This window comes from Aphis gossypii, chromosome 2 (assembly GCF_020184175.1).
Source record: "Aphis gossypii isolate Hap1 chromosome 2, ASM2018417v2, whole genome shotgun sequence".
In the NCBI taxonomy this organism is placed as follows: Eukaryota; Metazoa; Arthropoda; class Insecta; order Hemiptera; family Aphididae; genus Aphis; species Aphis gossypii.
In genome coordinates, this window is record NC_065531.1 from 25,609,943 (window position 1) to 25,627,582 (window position 17,640).

The following is a 17,640-nucleotide window of genomic DNA, read 5'->3' on the forward strand; positions in this document are numbered from 1 at the left end:
CTTAAGGTTTTACATAATTTCAGTTTTAAGACGGTATGTTTAATTTAATAAGCGTATGTTCTATGTTTTTTTTAAACATTTTTTTTTTTTATAATAGGAAATTCATAACTGCAAAGGTTAAAGACTTGAAATTTTAACCGAATATATTTTATAAAAATATATTCTATACATACTAAGATTTTCAAAATCTTTTTGTTATTCCTATATCAAGCATTTTTTTAACCCTTTGACCTTTTTGATGAAATTGGATACTTAGATAACAAATTACTACGATTTAAGTAAGAATTTATATTTTTTTTTGGAATTCGAAAAATATTGTTTGTGAGAACTAGGAAATTTTTTACCATTACGTATTTACTTATAATACTATATATTGTATAATTATTTACTTTAAATCATAATTAAATTATCAATAAATGTTGATTGATAATTTTAAGATATTAATAATTTTCATATTATTATACCTATTCATATCACTCTAAGTCAGTTGAAATTATATAAAAAATATAATATTATATAATTTAGCAACGTAGGTAATATACATATGCAATGTCTTTAGTAAAAAATAATCTAACTTATATTATTATAATCATTAAAAGTAGACAGTATTATGGTAATATAAAAACGTAATGTACAATAAAATATCCTTTGAAATTTATATAATAGCATATCATTACATTTAAAATCCACAATATAGTAGAACAATTTTTCTGGTTATTTTTTTCAATAATAGGTAATATTTAAAACAAAAATATTCTATTCTTTATTGAAATAACTATATATATAAAATTAAATATCTGCGCGTACTAAACGAACATATTATTTCAATAGATCTTATTTATGATTTGGAAAGTATGATAATTATATTATTATAATAAATAATAAAATAAACAATTTATACTAGATCATGAATTGTATTTATTATGTCTTATTAAATGTAAGTTTTACTGAAAGTCTTCAATATATTATTTTATTTGGCGTAGAAAATGAAATAATGATGTTAACTCAATACATATATAATATATATACAGACATATATATAGGTATGTATAATTTTATATTATGCCGAGTAAAGAAATTCGTTATAATATTATACGTGTTTGATTGCAATATTTGAATTATGTTTTACGTCATACTGTAGCGTTGCTATAGCTAAAATGTCGGTGTCCGTTTGTCATCGCATTGATCCAACAAATACCTATTTTGGTACACCAAACGCGACTCGGTACTTGTTACATTATAATACATTTGCATTTTGTAAAGCTACTGTAAATATAATATAGTACTATAGCAGCCTTCGTGTTACGTTAAACGATGAGTAAATTCCAGGAAAATATTAAACACTTGATCCCAAGACCAAAAACACCTGTCGTCAAACCACCGATGTACCGCTCAATTTACACGGAGTCTGTAAGGAGGACATATAAGTCAAACAATAACCTTCATAAAACTATGGGCTATGCTGAAGTTGAACTCGATCCACCGTCGCAATTTCTAAAAAAACACACCAGAAAAGAGATGAGACCATTTGTCGGTAATGTAAAAAATAAACTGCTATTGCTGGTACTATATTATTATCATTTATCTGGGTTGTCTTGTAAATTAAATGCTTTTGTACGTCTTTTTTATATTTCTTAGAATGTTAGATGAAAGAATCTAGATGGATAGAAAAATAAACAAAACAGAGGTTGTGCATATAATATGAATAATAAAAAATTGAAATTAACACTAACATTATAATAAAAATTTAATAAGTGGAGGTTGAACCATGAAAATAATTAGAATTAGTGATATTTTCAAATTTTTAATACTATTGAGTCACCAATGTTTTGAAATACTGACGTTTTAGAATAATAGGTACTTTTCAATTATGTATTTTAAATTTATTTTAACCAAGTAATTTTTTAGAAATAAATAAAACCAAATGCTGTGCTAGAAAATCAATTCAAAGACCGTGCGACGGCGCAACGACAAATGCTTCTAAAAAACTACCAACAAAAACGAGGAAAAACATTAGACAAACTAACATCATTGATGTTATAAGGAGGGTGCCACCATTGCCAAAGCATCGGGTCCAGGACACAAGAAATGGACACATAATTGTTTTGAACGAAGCCGGTTTGGAGCCCACATATGTGTCTAAGAAGGTGTGTTGTTTTATTATAAAATATAGTTACTTATAATACTGTGTATACTGTATATATATAATTTTTGAATACATAAAATGTTTGATCTAAACAAATAATACTTTAGAGGAGCTTTCAAATCCTCCCAAATATAAAACTAGATTTACAGTAGTTGGTAGTTACTTCTATATAATTTTAAATATCATTAATAAGGTGTATTTTATTACTGGAAATAACAAAGTTTATAAAAAAAATATAGATGTTAACTAATTCAGTCTAGCTAAAGCCCATAATAAATTTAGAAGCTCCCTCCGCTTTTAAAATAATATCAGATTTCTATAATATATTCATATAATTAAGAAGTTATAGGATATATATGATCATGATCATTTTTATTGAAATAGTGCTTAATTTCGAGCACAGATGACTTTATTCTATAAACAAATGTACGTTATAATATTTTTATACTTATCGTCACCGTAGTGAAACAATTTTAAAATGTTTGATAACAATTATGTATTTTAAGAACTATGGAAAAACACCGTCATACATCGTTAAAATGTACAAGGAAAAAGAAATGGCACAACTGATGGAAACTGAGCGAAAGCGAGCTGTAAAACCGTCGTTGCGTTATTTGCCCGAAGACGAACGTAACGAATTATTGAACGTAAGAGCTCGACCAATTTATTTTAAATACTTACCTAATTTTTATTTTATTTTCTCTACCTCTGTTTTTTTTTATTCCCATTAAATGTGTGCGTTTGTATAACAAATTAGACTGTTTTCATTGACCGTTATATATATATTTTTCACTCAGGGATTGAAGACTAATTGGGCTGAACTTCACAAGGAATTTTTACTGTTGCCAATGCTCACTGACACGGTACCAAAAATGAAAAGGAAAACCATGTTGGAAAAGCAACTGAATAACTTAGAGAAAGACATCGACCTGTTAGAGAGAAACCCTTCTATTTATGTGTGTCAAGACATATAATAGGTCTATTAAAACTTTCAGAATATTCTACAGTCTAAAAATAAATACCACAATTAAATATTATTTATCATTCTTATATTATCAGATTATGGTATTAACAGTATGGTAGGTATAACATTATGAATTATGATCTAACCTTTTTTTAATATTTTGTTTTCAAATCGCAATTTTTTGATGATGATGAATATAAATCATACTGATAGAGTTATATATTTTTCATTTCTTATAGCAATTACTTCTGAAATAATATTGATAATCTAATATATGTTTTTTATTTAAAGTCTTTAAGTTAATTTTCTGATTAAATAAGGAACCCATAAGATTAATCATAGATATTACCTATGATAATAAATAAATGTATTATACTACCAACTGAATTGTATGCACTTTTAAAATGGAGATTATCTAGTTTTTATTTACTCTTTAAATTATATAATTCAAAAAGACATTGAAATTAAATCCAATGATATTTTAAATGTACTCAAAATAGTATTCTGATCTCAATTATTGGTACAAAAATAGTAAAATTGTTGTTAAAAGCTATGGTACTTACACTATTTATAATTAAAAATTTAAGTATCGTTTTTAATTTAAAAAATATACGGTGGATAAAATCAATAATTTGAAAAAAAATATATGTTTAATTAAATAAGTAGATAATAAGTTTGAATTGTTTCTAATTCTATTACAAAAACAATTTATATTTTATTATTTTTAATATTCGTTGATATTTATAGAACTGCAAATTATACTTATCAAGTAAAAGTTATTTATTTATTTTTCGTCATTGCCTTAAAAATGACACACTTATTATATTATGTATAATATAAGTTTATTGTAGTAAAGCTTACAACACATTTATCTATATAATTTTTTTCTAATTTAAAAAGAATAAGTGAGTGAATAACTAGTGAATGATACTAATACTAGGTATGAATAATATAGTAAATAAAAGTTATTTTAATCTTTATATGGGTATAATTATTTTATGAATACGCATTGACATATTAATGTTATAAAAATGATGGTAAATGTAATTTTCACTGATATTGTAAAAAGTGTTTAATACTTTTAACCATAACGTTACAGTTGTATAGTACCTATATAGGTACTTTTTATCAGCAGACAAACTTAGTACTTATAGAAGAATTGTTATGGTCATAGTTTCGGTCATACTTGTTCACCTACTGTGTACCTAACCTAAGGTCTAAGTTTACGGTTTCTTTAAGTGTTTCCCACCTGCAAGTTATCTAACACCGATATTAGTCAATGATTTAATAAATTCTTTGTGTTAAATGTCTTTATTAATTACTCTAAGTTCGATCACTAGGATAATGCTTTCTTAGAATTATTGATCAATACATGTACCTAAATAAACCACCATCTTAACTGTATAGGTCCATTTTTAACGTGCTTAGAATACCAACACTTGAGGTCCGTATGGAATATGTAAAATACGAGTTAGTATACCTCTAGTAGTTAAGTATAGTATAATTTTCATAGTTTAGAACCACTTCTTTCATCCGTTTGTCCAATTTCTCGTATACTTTTTTTTTTGTCTGGAAGTTCACCTAATATGTGTTTTTCAATTTTTGCTTCTTGAAAACCTACCTAATTAATACTAACCTAATAATATAACTAATAATCTATACTGAAAATTAATAAATGGGATTATATGAAATGTAATCACTTATTTTGCTTAGATTACACTTATATTTAATAGTTAAAAAATTAAAATACTTTTTATTAGATAAAATTTTTAAAATTTATTTTGACACATGAACTTAATTAATTTTTAGTATGAATTAAATAGTAAAGAGTTAAGATTACCTAATGAATTTAAAATAATTTGATATCAGGAATTATTTTAACGAAGGATATTTTTATGCACGGGTGAACCGTGAACTTCCAATAAAGTATTATTAATACCTAAAATGTATACATTTAATTAATTACCGTTCTAACTATAATAATACATGCTTTGTATCTACGATCAATGTCTAAATTTTTTATTTGTTTAACATGTTTTAATCCACTTATTTTCAATTTATATTTTTGTCTATATAATATTAATTTTCTTTAAAATTTTATGATTGTTATAATTTATCTTTTCTTATGTTAATTTTTATTAAAACTTACTATTTTAAATAAATATCCAAATTTTTTTTTCCACTATTTTTGTATGTTTTTTGATTTCAAACGTTTTATTAAAATATCTGAAGTTTTTTCAGCTATTGAATTTAATTTTTGTATTTATGTAATAGTAGAATGATTTAATTTTGATGGAATTGTTTCGATATCAAAAATGTAGTATGTTCATGTATGATCGGTTCACTTTTCACCCTATGCAACTTATATCCATTATCACCTGATTTCGCCTTTCTGTTTGTTTCTAATTCATCAGCCTATAAGCTGCACTCTCTTTTGGATTATTAAAGCTAATAATTAAACCTAGTAAAATTACTTTTGACGTTAAATACATGCTATTATCAGATTTTAGTATTAATTCTAATTAAAATTATGTTGTTGATTTAACGTTTGCATTTTTGGATGGTGTAACAATTAACAATTTTGTTGCTCGAAATGCAGAAACTAATATTTATTATATTTACACTGTCTTTAAATCAGCATAGGTCCTATATAATCGATACAATTCTCGAGAAGAAAACACCATATTTTATGATTTTTATTTTATTGTAACATGCTAACCGGTGGTCTTTATTTGGTTTATGTTGTTGATATATATTCTACAAGAAAGTACATAATTTTGTATATTCTTTTGCATAGTACGCTAAGAATATCACAATATTATTTTATTAAATACTTTATAAACAACTAAATGCACACCAGACACACCATTCAATTACTTCGTTGACTAAATTCACTGGTATAATTCTATCATCAATTTTAGGCTTTAGCGTACATTTATAAATATCTTTATACAGCTGATTATAATGTACGACTTTGCCTTCCTAACACATTTTATTAATTATTTCTGATGACTCGGAATCTTTAATTGCTCCAGTTATAGTTAATAAGAAATTGTCTCGCGTTTGCAACAAATTAACGTTAATAGGTTTAACCAACGATATATTATTATGCTGTGGTGGCGTGAATATTGAAATTTTTATGTCAATTTCTGTGTCACGAAAAATAATAGGTATTTTTATGCAAAATAAAATAGTTAATACTAAAATGTTATTTAGAATTCGGAATATCCCGTATGTATTTTAATTTTAATTATAAATATCGAGGGATTTTTTTATACGTTACTGGATATTAATTTAAAAATCAAAACCATATTATTATTAGTGATTAACTGGAGATGTTTTTATCTATGTTTCAAGTCATTGCGGCGTCGATATGGATAAAATTGTGTTGGCAATATTCATACTTGATTATGCATATAATATTATACATACTTACGTGCTTATATTATGTTCAAGAGCTTCAAAATGTCAACACGGCAATAATGCTGAGAAGGCGAAACCTGTGCAATGAAAATCTGTTCAAAAGATAGGCATATAGTCAGTCACATACACTATTCACAGATACAAGTGCTTATAACGTGTATTTATTGTATTGTACCTATATTGATCATTTCATTATGATCATACACGCAACATTACGTGTTAAAAAGGAAAATATTGAAAACTCATTTGTAATGTTTTATGAACTAATAAAATTTAATACATTTTCAGAGATTCAAGTTACATAGAATTATTATATAAAGTAATGTAATTATATATTAATGATGACAAACATATTATGCATCTATGTGTATGTATTATATATTATTATCTGTTATGAATTAATAGTAATGACTATATTATAGTTGATGAGTTTTACAAACAGAACTATGAAAAAAAAAAATAGAAAAATTTAATATAATGTATTATTTAGTTATAGTTATTTTAATAATTATAATATTTTTTTTATTAGACGACTAATACACATTAATGTCAAAAATTAAAATAAAATTTACTTTTTAAAATGCTTACTATCGGATTCAATTCCATTTCTACAGTACATATTTATAGGTTTAGGGTATATAGGGTGCGGTATATACCCGGTAAAATGGCACGCGCACATTTTTCCAAACAACGAAATAGATGAGGTGATGCTTCAGATGATCGTTATTATAAGTAACATAATGACATACTATTGTGATTGGCTACATTTGTTTATTAATAATAATTATTAAGTAATATCGTAATGTTATGCAGTGGAATATTATATATAGTAACTAATCTAGTATTATAGATACCTAACGACAATATGAGTTTTTTTTTTATAATACCTAAATTATACATAATAATATTCTTTAGCTATGTCGGTATAATGTCGATCTATATGAACATTATATAATGTATTATATTATTTTTATTGTTATCATTATGTAAGTGTGTTTGGGTGTGCGTGTGTGTGCGCGCTTCCAGAGTCGGCGTCTACTCCAAATTGGCCACTGGCATCTTGCTGGGGCGTTTCAAGAAGCTATTAAAATTAGTGCGATCGATCTCGTCAAAGTTCTTCTTGACAAATCGATCGAAATTGGTGCGGTCGATTTCGTCAAAGTTTCTTTTTTGGCCTCCGAAAGATACGCCACTGAAAAAATACACATAGGTAATCAATATGGAGTGAATGATACATATTCCATACAAACAATTATGAAGCCTGAAGAATATTATGAAATGTGTGGGACTTTTTAATGATTAGAAATGGTATATATTATAAAGCAGCGGCTCTCAAATAGTGTTGCCGTAGAATTACAATTATTTCTGGTTTTTATTGTTTTTTTTTTAATATTTATTATGTTTAGTCATGTTATAACTTAGGGAAGAACGCCCTGAAAAAACCTTAGTTCCACAAAAAAATTTGAGAACCACTACTATATACTATGTACTATAAAGCTGGAATAAAATACTTGAGCAAAATTCCTAACCATATCGAACAATATTTTTAGTAGAATATATTACATATATATGATATATATTATACACATATTACACATAAATTATTTATATAGATATGATCACTATACTATTTTGTGTTCTCACAAGACAAATATTATAAGGTTTTATATAATATTATATACCTACTATAGTATAAGAATACAAGATAGTCGTATTCTCTGCGCAGAGGCCAGAAGCTACGTAAAAACAAAACCAATTAAGTATAATTTCTTTACACTCTTCCATTTAAAAATGTTTCTGTTTCATATTATACAAGTAACTATAAAAAAAAAAAATCCCTAAATAATTAACAGAAAAAGCAAGTTTTTGCGCTAAAAATATCATTCCCAAATCATGTCTTTTATCTAATTATGTTTAAATGTGTAAGTGCATAAATAATTAAGTCATGAGATGGTTACCATTTAGAAAAACCATCGAATTATCGCCTAATGCTGATAAAAACCACATATCTAGTTATATAGTAGTAGAAAACTAATCGGGAAAGTGCTGATCGCAAAAAAAAAATAAAATACGAAATGTTCAAAGAAAAGTCATGGTTTCAGATCATTTCTTGTTATTGTATTTTTGCAACAAAACGCTGAGAAATTATTGTCTGCATTCAACAAAATACTCAATACTCAGTATCAATAGGCTAAAGGCTATTTAATAAATAACACTGTAATATGATCAAACATTATTGTGCGGTAAAATATAACAACATGTATGATTCAGATATGGTATATGTAAATCTATAAGAAACACAGATACCTAAATTTAAAATTAAATTGTATACGTATATTACCTACGTATAATATTTATATAATTTTTACTAACAATCAATAATCGATTATAATATGATATTTATACAGAATATCTATGTCTCTTGATGAGCGACCCTTGACGTATGTCAAAGTACAGATACTGTAGTAGAAGAAAGAAAGAAATAATATAAAAATAAAAAAGATCCAATTTGGAAAAAACAGTTTGTTTCCCTGAGATATAGTCTAGTTCGTTTATTAATAGTCTAATTTCAGACATTATCACGGTTAATTATAAAGGTTTATAAATAACACACTATTATTATGCGTTTTAATAAATTTAATAAAATTCATACTCAAACTATGGTATGTGAAATATCTCCCTACGGCACTGTAGGTACAGGAAAAATTATCTGAACTCCTCCTCTCATGAAAATTACCAAATACACACCACAGCCACCCTTCAATATTTATAAAATACATTACCTGAGTGAGTCAAATCTTTTGTTCTGGCCAAAACCTATGCCGTCCAAAGAATTTATATGACGGGTTTGCCTAGCGAAGTATTCAACGCGGTCTCTCAACATCTCCAAGTCTCTAAGAAGATTTTCTCCTTCTGTAAAAAAAAAAAATTATCAAAATCATAGTAGGTAATTATCTAATAAAATGAAAACGTTAACATCTTAACCATTTTCAATGTGTCTGCGCCACCTCATGGGAATTAGGACTATTTGTTGATAGTTCATATAAATTTATATGTTATTATTAGTCATATAAATATAGAACTCAGAAGTATAGAGCCTAAAGATCTTCATTAAATCAATAATAGTATGGACGGCTGAAATTTGACTTTGTTACGTAATACTATACACAAGAAATTGCAAATTAAGATATAACAGTATAATAGAATATATTATTGCAAAACGATGGGTCATGATGTATGGGACTAATGAAAAAGAGAATTGAAAGAGAATGACACAAAGACCAATAAATAAATATGAAGGCAACAGATTAAAAATGTTAAACAGTTTTATTGTAGATAGTATTTTGGTATAAGTGACTCGTATGTATATAATACTCGAATTTCGTATGTATATTATAAACGAGGTGGATTACTATTATATAAACATTAAGCATACCTATATAATATATAAATAATGTAGTCGAATTAAAATAATATCGATTAGAACTGTACAGTAGTGGTTTTGAGCAAACTACTAAATCCTAATTATTATTCGAAACATTTGTTAGGTATCTATACAAAATTATAATCATCTTTAAGTAAAATTCAAAACAAAATATTATTAATTCATAAATTAATTAAAAATGTTATAGAAGATTAATATTTTCTATATTATGGTTTCAAATTTATTAGTTATCACTTTGAAAAAGTTAAAAAAAAAAGTAAAATATAATATATAGTTGTAATCTATAATAATATATACATATTGCATATTATTGGTAGGTATACATATAATGAGACCTTCTTTTTGAGTTTTAAAATAATATTTAACTACCTAACAAAAATCAAATAAATTATGAAAGTAATATCTTTATAATTAAATATTGAAAATATATTCTTTTATACTAATTGATTCCTAAAAAAAGTCATTACGTTACATTTAGTCGTGCAAACTTGATATGTTGCATACTCATATTAGCTTGAAAACACATCTAAGTTTATTTTCATATTTTTTATCTATAAATATTATTTTTATGATTCATAATATTTTAGATTAAATTATTATTATTATTATAATTTATGGACTTACGGACTCGTGGTTAACCTAAGGGAGCAACTTAAAAACCTTTAACAAACAGGAGATTTGCATTTACTGTGCAGAAACTATAATGCAATATAAAAAAAAAAAAATGTACAACCAACTTTAATTGAATATTTGCTAGAAGTTTTAGAAGTTTACTTAATAAAAAAAATGTATTATTTGTATAAATATATGTTTTAAACATCATATTCAATATTGTATATTGTATACATACACAAAGTTTTTTTTTTTGTAAAATAATTCATCATATTTCAGCATAATATAGAAAATATTAAGTGAGAATCAATTTAGTTTTATAAATACCAGAAATACAATTTATTTATTAATTTATTTTAATAACTGTTATACCACAGTTATACCTAAAAATTATGATTTATAATTTTCTAATATAATTAGCTCTTAAACTTAAATAATTTTAACATAATCTGTACCTAGTTGCTGTAAAAAACTATAGAAATAATTGCATTTATCTGATTGATTTCTAGCGATCTTCATGAAACATACAATACCGTGTAATAATATTAATTATACCTACACTATAGTAGCACAGATATATTATATTTGTCTAATGGGATGGCCGTAAATGCAAAAGCTTGTTATTTTAGCTATACATGCTAATCATTGTGGACAAAAATAAAACCACCGGCGTATTCGTTTCGAGTGTAATATACTATAATATATATATTTTGTTGTATATATAGAAAGGTATAGTGTATGTGCATTATATTGGATATCAACGAACCCGTGTGAACACAATTTGAAGGAAATAATGGGGGAGACACGCACATATACGAGAAACTATTTGTAATAATAATGATAAAATCGATTAAAATTCCTGTATATTTTATACGCAACGAATTCGGAAAAAATGTTGAAAAAAAAAACGAAAATAATATAAGAAAGCACGATAATATCTTTCTGCTCACCTAGAATATAATTAATAGTACATATCATAAAATGTGTATGCTTACTACTAAAATCAAATTTCCGTCATCCTAAACACACAATACGAATGAGCGTGGGCCAAATTTTAATAGTAACAATAGTCAATAATATATTAATATATAATATTATATCAATGATAATATAGTGTTTACTTGTCTGTCGGATTCGCTGCGAGACCTTTGCATGCTGGCCAGATGACGAATCCGAAAAACCAGCACTTGTGTCGGCTACCGTCTTCCCGATGTTCAGTCATAATATACTCATAATATATTATCGTAAAATAATATATATATGTAGTGTAGTGTCCGAGTGCAGTTTATCTTATGTATTAATATATCAAACCAATATACCTAATATTAAAAAGAAGAATTCATACGCATGCGTCTCATGCTACATTAACAATATAATTTCGTGCAAATATATACTTAAGTATGTGCCTTATTACTAAAGTGCATTACGTATTTAATATATAATAATACTTACAACAAATTGTGGTTAATCGCCACTACTGCACCGAGTACCTATAATAAGTCTCATAATCATAGTGTACTATACGAAAAATTATAAGTGTCTTAACCAAAAGCGTTTGAGGGATAGAGCCATTGAGTGCACGTCATCACCATTACACTCTTAATTTGTTTATTATATAGGTCACTCTTATCTTTTACAATCTACCATATTATATTGTGTATAGTGTATTTCTTGTTTCTTTCTATTTAGAGCTGTGAGCGATTATTTTTGAAATATTTTCAACAATATTCGTACATCTTATTATCGCTGGTGTTTTGAAAAAATATATAAATCATTTCCCCCGAATCTTAAATTTATGAAAATGGTAGATATGTTTTACTGATTTTGTATTAGAAAATTTAGAACAACTAAACAACTAATTTATAACTACCCGTGTCCTAATATTATGCGATGATTTATGTGAGTTATATACAACGAATTTAGAATATAATCAGAATATGAAGAATTAAAAAAAATATATTTACTTGCATGATATAGAATAGCAAGTAATTAAGTTATAGAGCAAACCACTAACATTTTTTAAAGTTTATAATTTTTAATATTTATGTACTACCTATATTGAATTTAAGACCCAGCGAAATAAGTATAATAACAATCTATTATTATTAGAAATAACTTTCATTTCCTGTCAACCAATTTACTAATTTATAAAGGTGTCAGGACTATACTGAGATCGGGTATGATAACTTTTTCGCTCCTTTCCCCCACAACCAGCTGTATTATTTATACTCAATCTACGAGACGTTAGTACAGAGTTTGGCTTTCACCGTGAAACTTTTTTCCCCTCAAAAAAAAAAAGGCTCACTGCCTGCCTATACATTTTTCATTGTCATTAATGCAATAATAATTAAAGCGGAAGCGGAGAAATATACGAAAATATTTTTGAAACGATCTGAACGACATTTGACACGATACTGCGCAGTGATGGACGTTATTGCTAGGAATGTAATCCGCTATGACTGTATTAAAAACAATAACATTTTACTGTTACTATATTGCCATGAACACTAAATTTTGTCCTTCATGAAATTTTAAACTATTATTGCGTTGTGTGTATTATATATATTATGTAGTATAGGATACAGGTACACAATTCAGAATATTATATGAGAGTGTGACAATTGGTTTTGTAGACTGTTTTGTAACATTTTATTATGATTATATTTTTATTTCGTTATAATAATAATTTTAAATCATCGCAAACGTTTAAAATTGATGGATTCAATTTCGCAAAACTATAACAAAAAAAAAACCATGTGTGAATTTCCTATTTGAAAAATTCGTAATCCATATTTTATTTCAAGCGGCGTCATTTTTGCTGTATTCTTATAAAAAATATATTTTTGTCCAATATTCAAAAAGATATAAACCTAATAAATATTATATAGTTGAATATGTTAGGATCTCATCGAGGCCACCAGAAAAATATATCTTATAAATGATTCAAATTTTGGTTTGTTAATTTTTTTGACTAAATAGTTCTAAAACGATAGCCAATAAATATTAGACTTATTACATAATTTTAAAAATGTAATAATATGATTCTTATATATAATGATGTGTTAATAGCTGGACCATTAGTTACTGTGTTCGTATTTATTTTATTTTTATTATTTTATAGAAAAATAGAGGTTTGATTAAAATATATTTTGTACACTTGATGAATTAAATTTGTTATATATTTTTTTATTCGTGTGTAAGTACCGCTAGTAAATTAAAAAAAAAAATAATAATAATATTAGCAAGTAGTTTATGGTTCTTATTATTGTTATTATTTATAATATTATTCGTGATTGCTTTCACTATCTGACTTAAATTTAATTTATAGATTGTTGTTTGTATTATTAATAGCATTATAAACGAAGAAAAACGTTTTTATGAAAAAAAAGCTTGTCTGTTCGAGTGTACCTTATAAGTTTTCATTGAGTTTCAAGTCATTGTTAATTGTGATAGATGTGTTAAATTTGAATTCAATGATAAATCAATAATCATTATAAATATAAAACGATTCTAAATTTGTATTACTATTATTAATACGGTATTAGATTATTTTTCAATACAGACGTTTATATAAAATTACTTAGGTAAACGAATTTCTGACTATAATAGCTTAAAATTAGTCTAAGTATTTAGAAAATGTCTTTGTGTACTTATTATTGATTATATAAGAAATAATGGAATGTTTACGATTAATAGTTTTAAAACAAATAACTCAAATTGTTTAAATATCATATTTCGATCAAATTTGAACATTGAGCGCCTCATGTATAGGTATTTTAAATATTCTTTAAGATAAACGTAGTTATGAGAAATTTTATACTGAATGTTTGAACTTTTGATTTTATAACAATAATACTGTATATCAATACATTTTTCATTTGATCTCCCAAAGTACCAATTAGATAAAATTTTCCACTAGGAACCACCCTCAAAGTTGAAGATTTATTTTTCTTTAAAAGTATTGCCAGATACACAAATAATAACAAAAAAATTAGGATAAAACAAATACACGGAATTATATAAAAAAAAACAAGAATAAATATATTCTTCGTAAAGGTTAACTTAAAATACTTTTTTTATTTTTCTATTTAATAATGTAAGTGTTTAATTATTATTTAAATGTGTTTTATATACTGATAATAATCGATAAAATATTATTTTTTCAGATATAAATCCGATTCGATGTATAATCATTATTCATTATTATAATTGTATACATATCTAACACCATTGATTATAAATATTTATTTCACCTTTAATAATCAATGTTTATACATAATTTACGAATAACAATATTATGACGAGAATATTTATAGTTTAATAAAACTGTCGATTTGTTTACACCTAAACGATGGTAGTTTTTTTATTCTTTTATGAATAATTTTCAATATAAAAGATTACGTGATAGCATTATTAAAACATCTTTACAGGGATTTACTCAAACAGCGTACCTATACAAAAACGTTCGAAAATAAATAAAAATATAAAAATGTATAAAGTACACACGAAAATATGAACAGATACGAATGACTTTTCCGGTGGCCTCTTTATAATAAATAAACACGTAGATTATTTTATTCATTTTTTTTCAGCATTCAATAACTTTATTATAATATATTTTAATACCACATTTTCTATCGCATAATAATGTTATATTCTATTTACGATCGATGCCGTCGTACCCATAAGTATAGATTTGGTTTATATAGTTGATTAATATACATGGTTAAAATACATACAGTTAGGTACCAATATATATATATCTACGATAATTAAAAATCAGAGTTTTGCAGCCGAATCATAATGTTAATATTGTAATAATGATTTTGAGCTTTAGATGCTAGATGTATCTGGGTATATGAAGTATACCTATTCGGACGTTCAATTATTATTAATCATTTAAAATTATTATTCAAATTTGTAAAATGGAAAAATTTATCGTGTTTCGGGTCAACCGGAATGTTAACCTGAGTAGGTTTTGGTTGTATCGAATGTTTTTGGAAAAAAGGGATTTGATTTTTAAAATGTCCTATATTATAAGCGTGTTATTACGGATTCGGGCTATAATTCGGATACAAGCCTTATGTTAAAAAATATTGTTTAATCGCGTGTTCATGCTAGGACGACGACGACGAGGAAAAACGACAATAGTTAAAAGGCCGAGGCTTCTGCCGACAAACCGCAGCTCAGACAGTCATCGTTCAGGTAGTACTCGTCGCCGACATTCGAGTAATAGGCGTCGCGGTCGTCGTCGCTGTCGATTTCGGACCACCGGGCCAGTGTCAACGGATACTTGAGAGTCTGCTGTTGCTTTTGTTGACGAGCCGACCGCATCTGTCCGCGGACGGACAGCGGACCACCCGCGACCACGGCGAGACCACCGCCGCTTAACCGATCCGAACGTTTGGCCGCCATGACGTGACCACCGTTCAACCGGTCCAGACTGTCCCGTTTGGCCGCCATCACGTGGCCGCCGTTCAACCGGTCCAGACTGTCCCGTTTGGCCGCCATCACGTGGCCACCGTTCAACCGGTCCAGACTGTCTCGTTTGGCCGCCATCACGTGGCCGCCGTTCAACCGGTCCAGACTGTCCCGTTTGGCCGCCATGGTGTGACCGCCGTTCAACCGGTCCAGACTACTCCGTTTGGCAGTCATGAGATGGCCTACGCCCAACCGGTCCAAACTGTCCCGTTTGGCCGCCATAGTGTGACCGCCGTTCAACCGGTCCAAACTGTCCCGTTTGGCCGCCATAGTGTGACCGCCGTTCAACCGGTCCAGGCTGTCCCGTTTGGCCGCCATCACGTGACCGCCGTTCATCCGGTCCAAGGTAACCCCCAACGCAGCATCTATCACATCACTCGGTATTTTGCATTCGTTGTCGTCGTCGCAAAACGTTTCTGCAAAACCAACGTACCTAGTGACACGGTATATAGCCACGCGCACTCCGACCACGTGTGACATGTCTACGCGTCCCTGATGGATATTGCGTCGATGGGATTATGGAACGTGGTGGGTATTGTGTGGGTTCCGGAAGATGAGGTTAGGTTAGGTCAACCTAGGTTAGCTTGTTCGAACTGGGTTTTCGATCGATTATTTTATTTATTCTTTTGCCCGGTCGTAACGGACTAGCGCAAATTTCGATTAAACGCGATTTTACCTCGCTTATTATTGCTGCGGACGTAAATACGTTTCTACACCACCAGCTAGAGTAATCATGTTTTTATTTTGAACTATTTAAACCATCAAACCTCACTATTTACTCGACATTAATTGTTTTCCTGTAACACTAATTGAACGAACGAGGTGTCGAGATGGAAATTTTAAGTTACCTTTTACTTGAAAAATCAACAACGATTAATATATAATCGATTATCATCTGCATTACATTATATCCAACTTAAACATTTTCTGAGTATTTTATTTTTTAGTTGGATTTATTTTGTGAACAACGTCGAATTCAATTGTATAAATGTATACCTTCGAATTTGAAGTGAAACTATCTCTCTCTCTCTCTCTCTTTAATTCTCACTAAAGTTTTTCAATAACCATTTTTAGTATTGTTCAAGTATTTATTCTTTGATTGTAATGCGCAGTTTGAATAATCATATTGTCACGCGTCCTGCAGGGCAACTCGATAACTATACTCTATTGTATAATACGTCGATGTGAACCAAGGAAGTCAGCTGTCACGCCATGGGAGGTGATCAGCTCTTACAACACTCCACTTACCGAGTTCTGTGCATAAATCAAATAGCCACCCCACGGGGGATCGGCGCCTCGACTGCGTCGAATCATATGTTTCGGGATGGACAATTATTATGTTGTGTGCGATAACAACAACGTGCGATGTTGAATTATTATAAATAATTATTATATGCGTTTATGTTTACTATAGGCTATATATTATTTAGTGTATCTATATTTGTGTCAGCAGTTTGTTAAAATTCATAATTATCATTATAGATTAAACGTGTATCCGGTGTAATCAGATCTACAAAAAATTATGATTTCAATACCAAAACTTACTGCTAACATTAAAACATGCGATAT

The 17,640-nt window shown here is 27.7% G+C and overlaps 3 protein-coding genes across 3 annotated transcripts in view; 1 reads left to right on the plus strand and 2 right to left on the minus strand.

The window, feature by feature from the left end:
* Positions 1–1,198: 1,198 nt before the first annotated feature.
* LOC114128682 (enkurin-like) lies at positions 1,199–3,524 on the plus strand. Its single transcript, XM_027993256.2, has 4 exons — positions 1,199–1,534; positions 1,909–2,147; positions 2,653–2,793; positions 2,944–3,524. Exons 1-4 carry the CDS (start codon positions 1,315–1,317, stop codon positions 3,118–3,120), a joined length of 777 nt encoding a protein of 258 aa, XP_027849057.1. The 5' UTR covers positions 1,199–1,314; the 3' UTR covers positions 3,121–3,524.
* A 3,514-nt stretch (positions 3,525–7,038) lies between these two features.
* On the minus strand, positions 7,039–11,808 carry LOC114128667 (orcokinin peptides type A-like; the record flags this gene model as incomplete). Its single annotated transcript, XM_050200128.1, has 3 exons — positions 7,039–7,725; positions 9,317–9,446; positions 11,712–11,808. Coding segments are annotated over 3 exons (384 nt in total), but the record flags the coding sequence as incomplete, so codon positions are not given.
* Positions 11,809–15,159: 3,351 nt separating this feature from the next.
* LOC126549931 (uncharacterized) overlaps positions 15,160–17,640 on the minus strand; it is a 40,981-nt gene continuing 38,500 nt past the window's right edge. Inside the window, exon 3 of the mRNA XM_050200425.1 lies at positions 15,160–16,487. Coding sequence (XP_050056382.1) covers positions 15,742–16,487 — 746 coding nt within the window. The 3' untranslated portion in view covers positions 15,160–15,741. The remainder of the gene's footprint in view (positions 16,488–17,640) is intronic.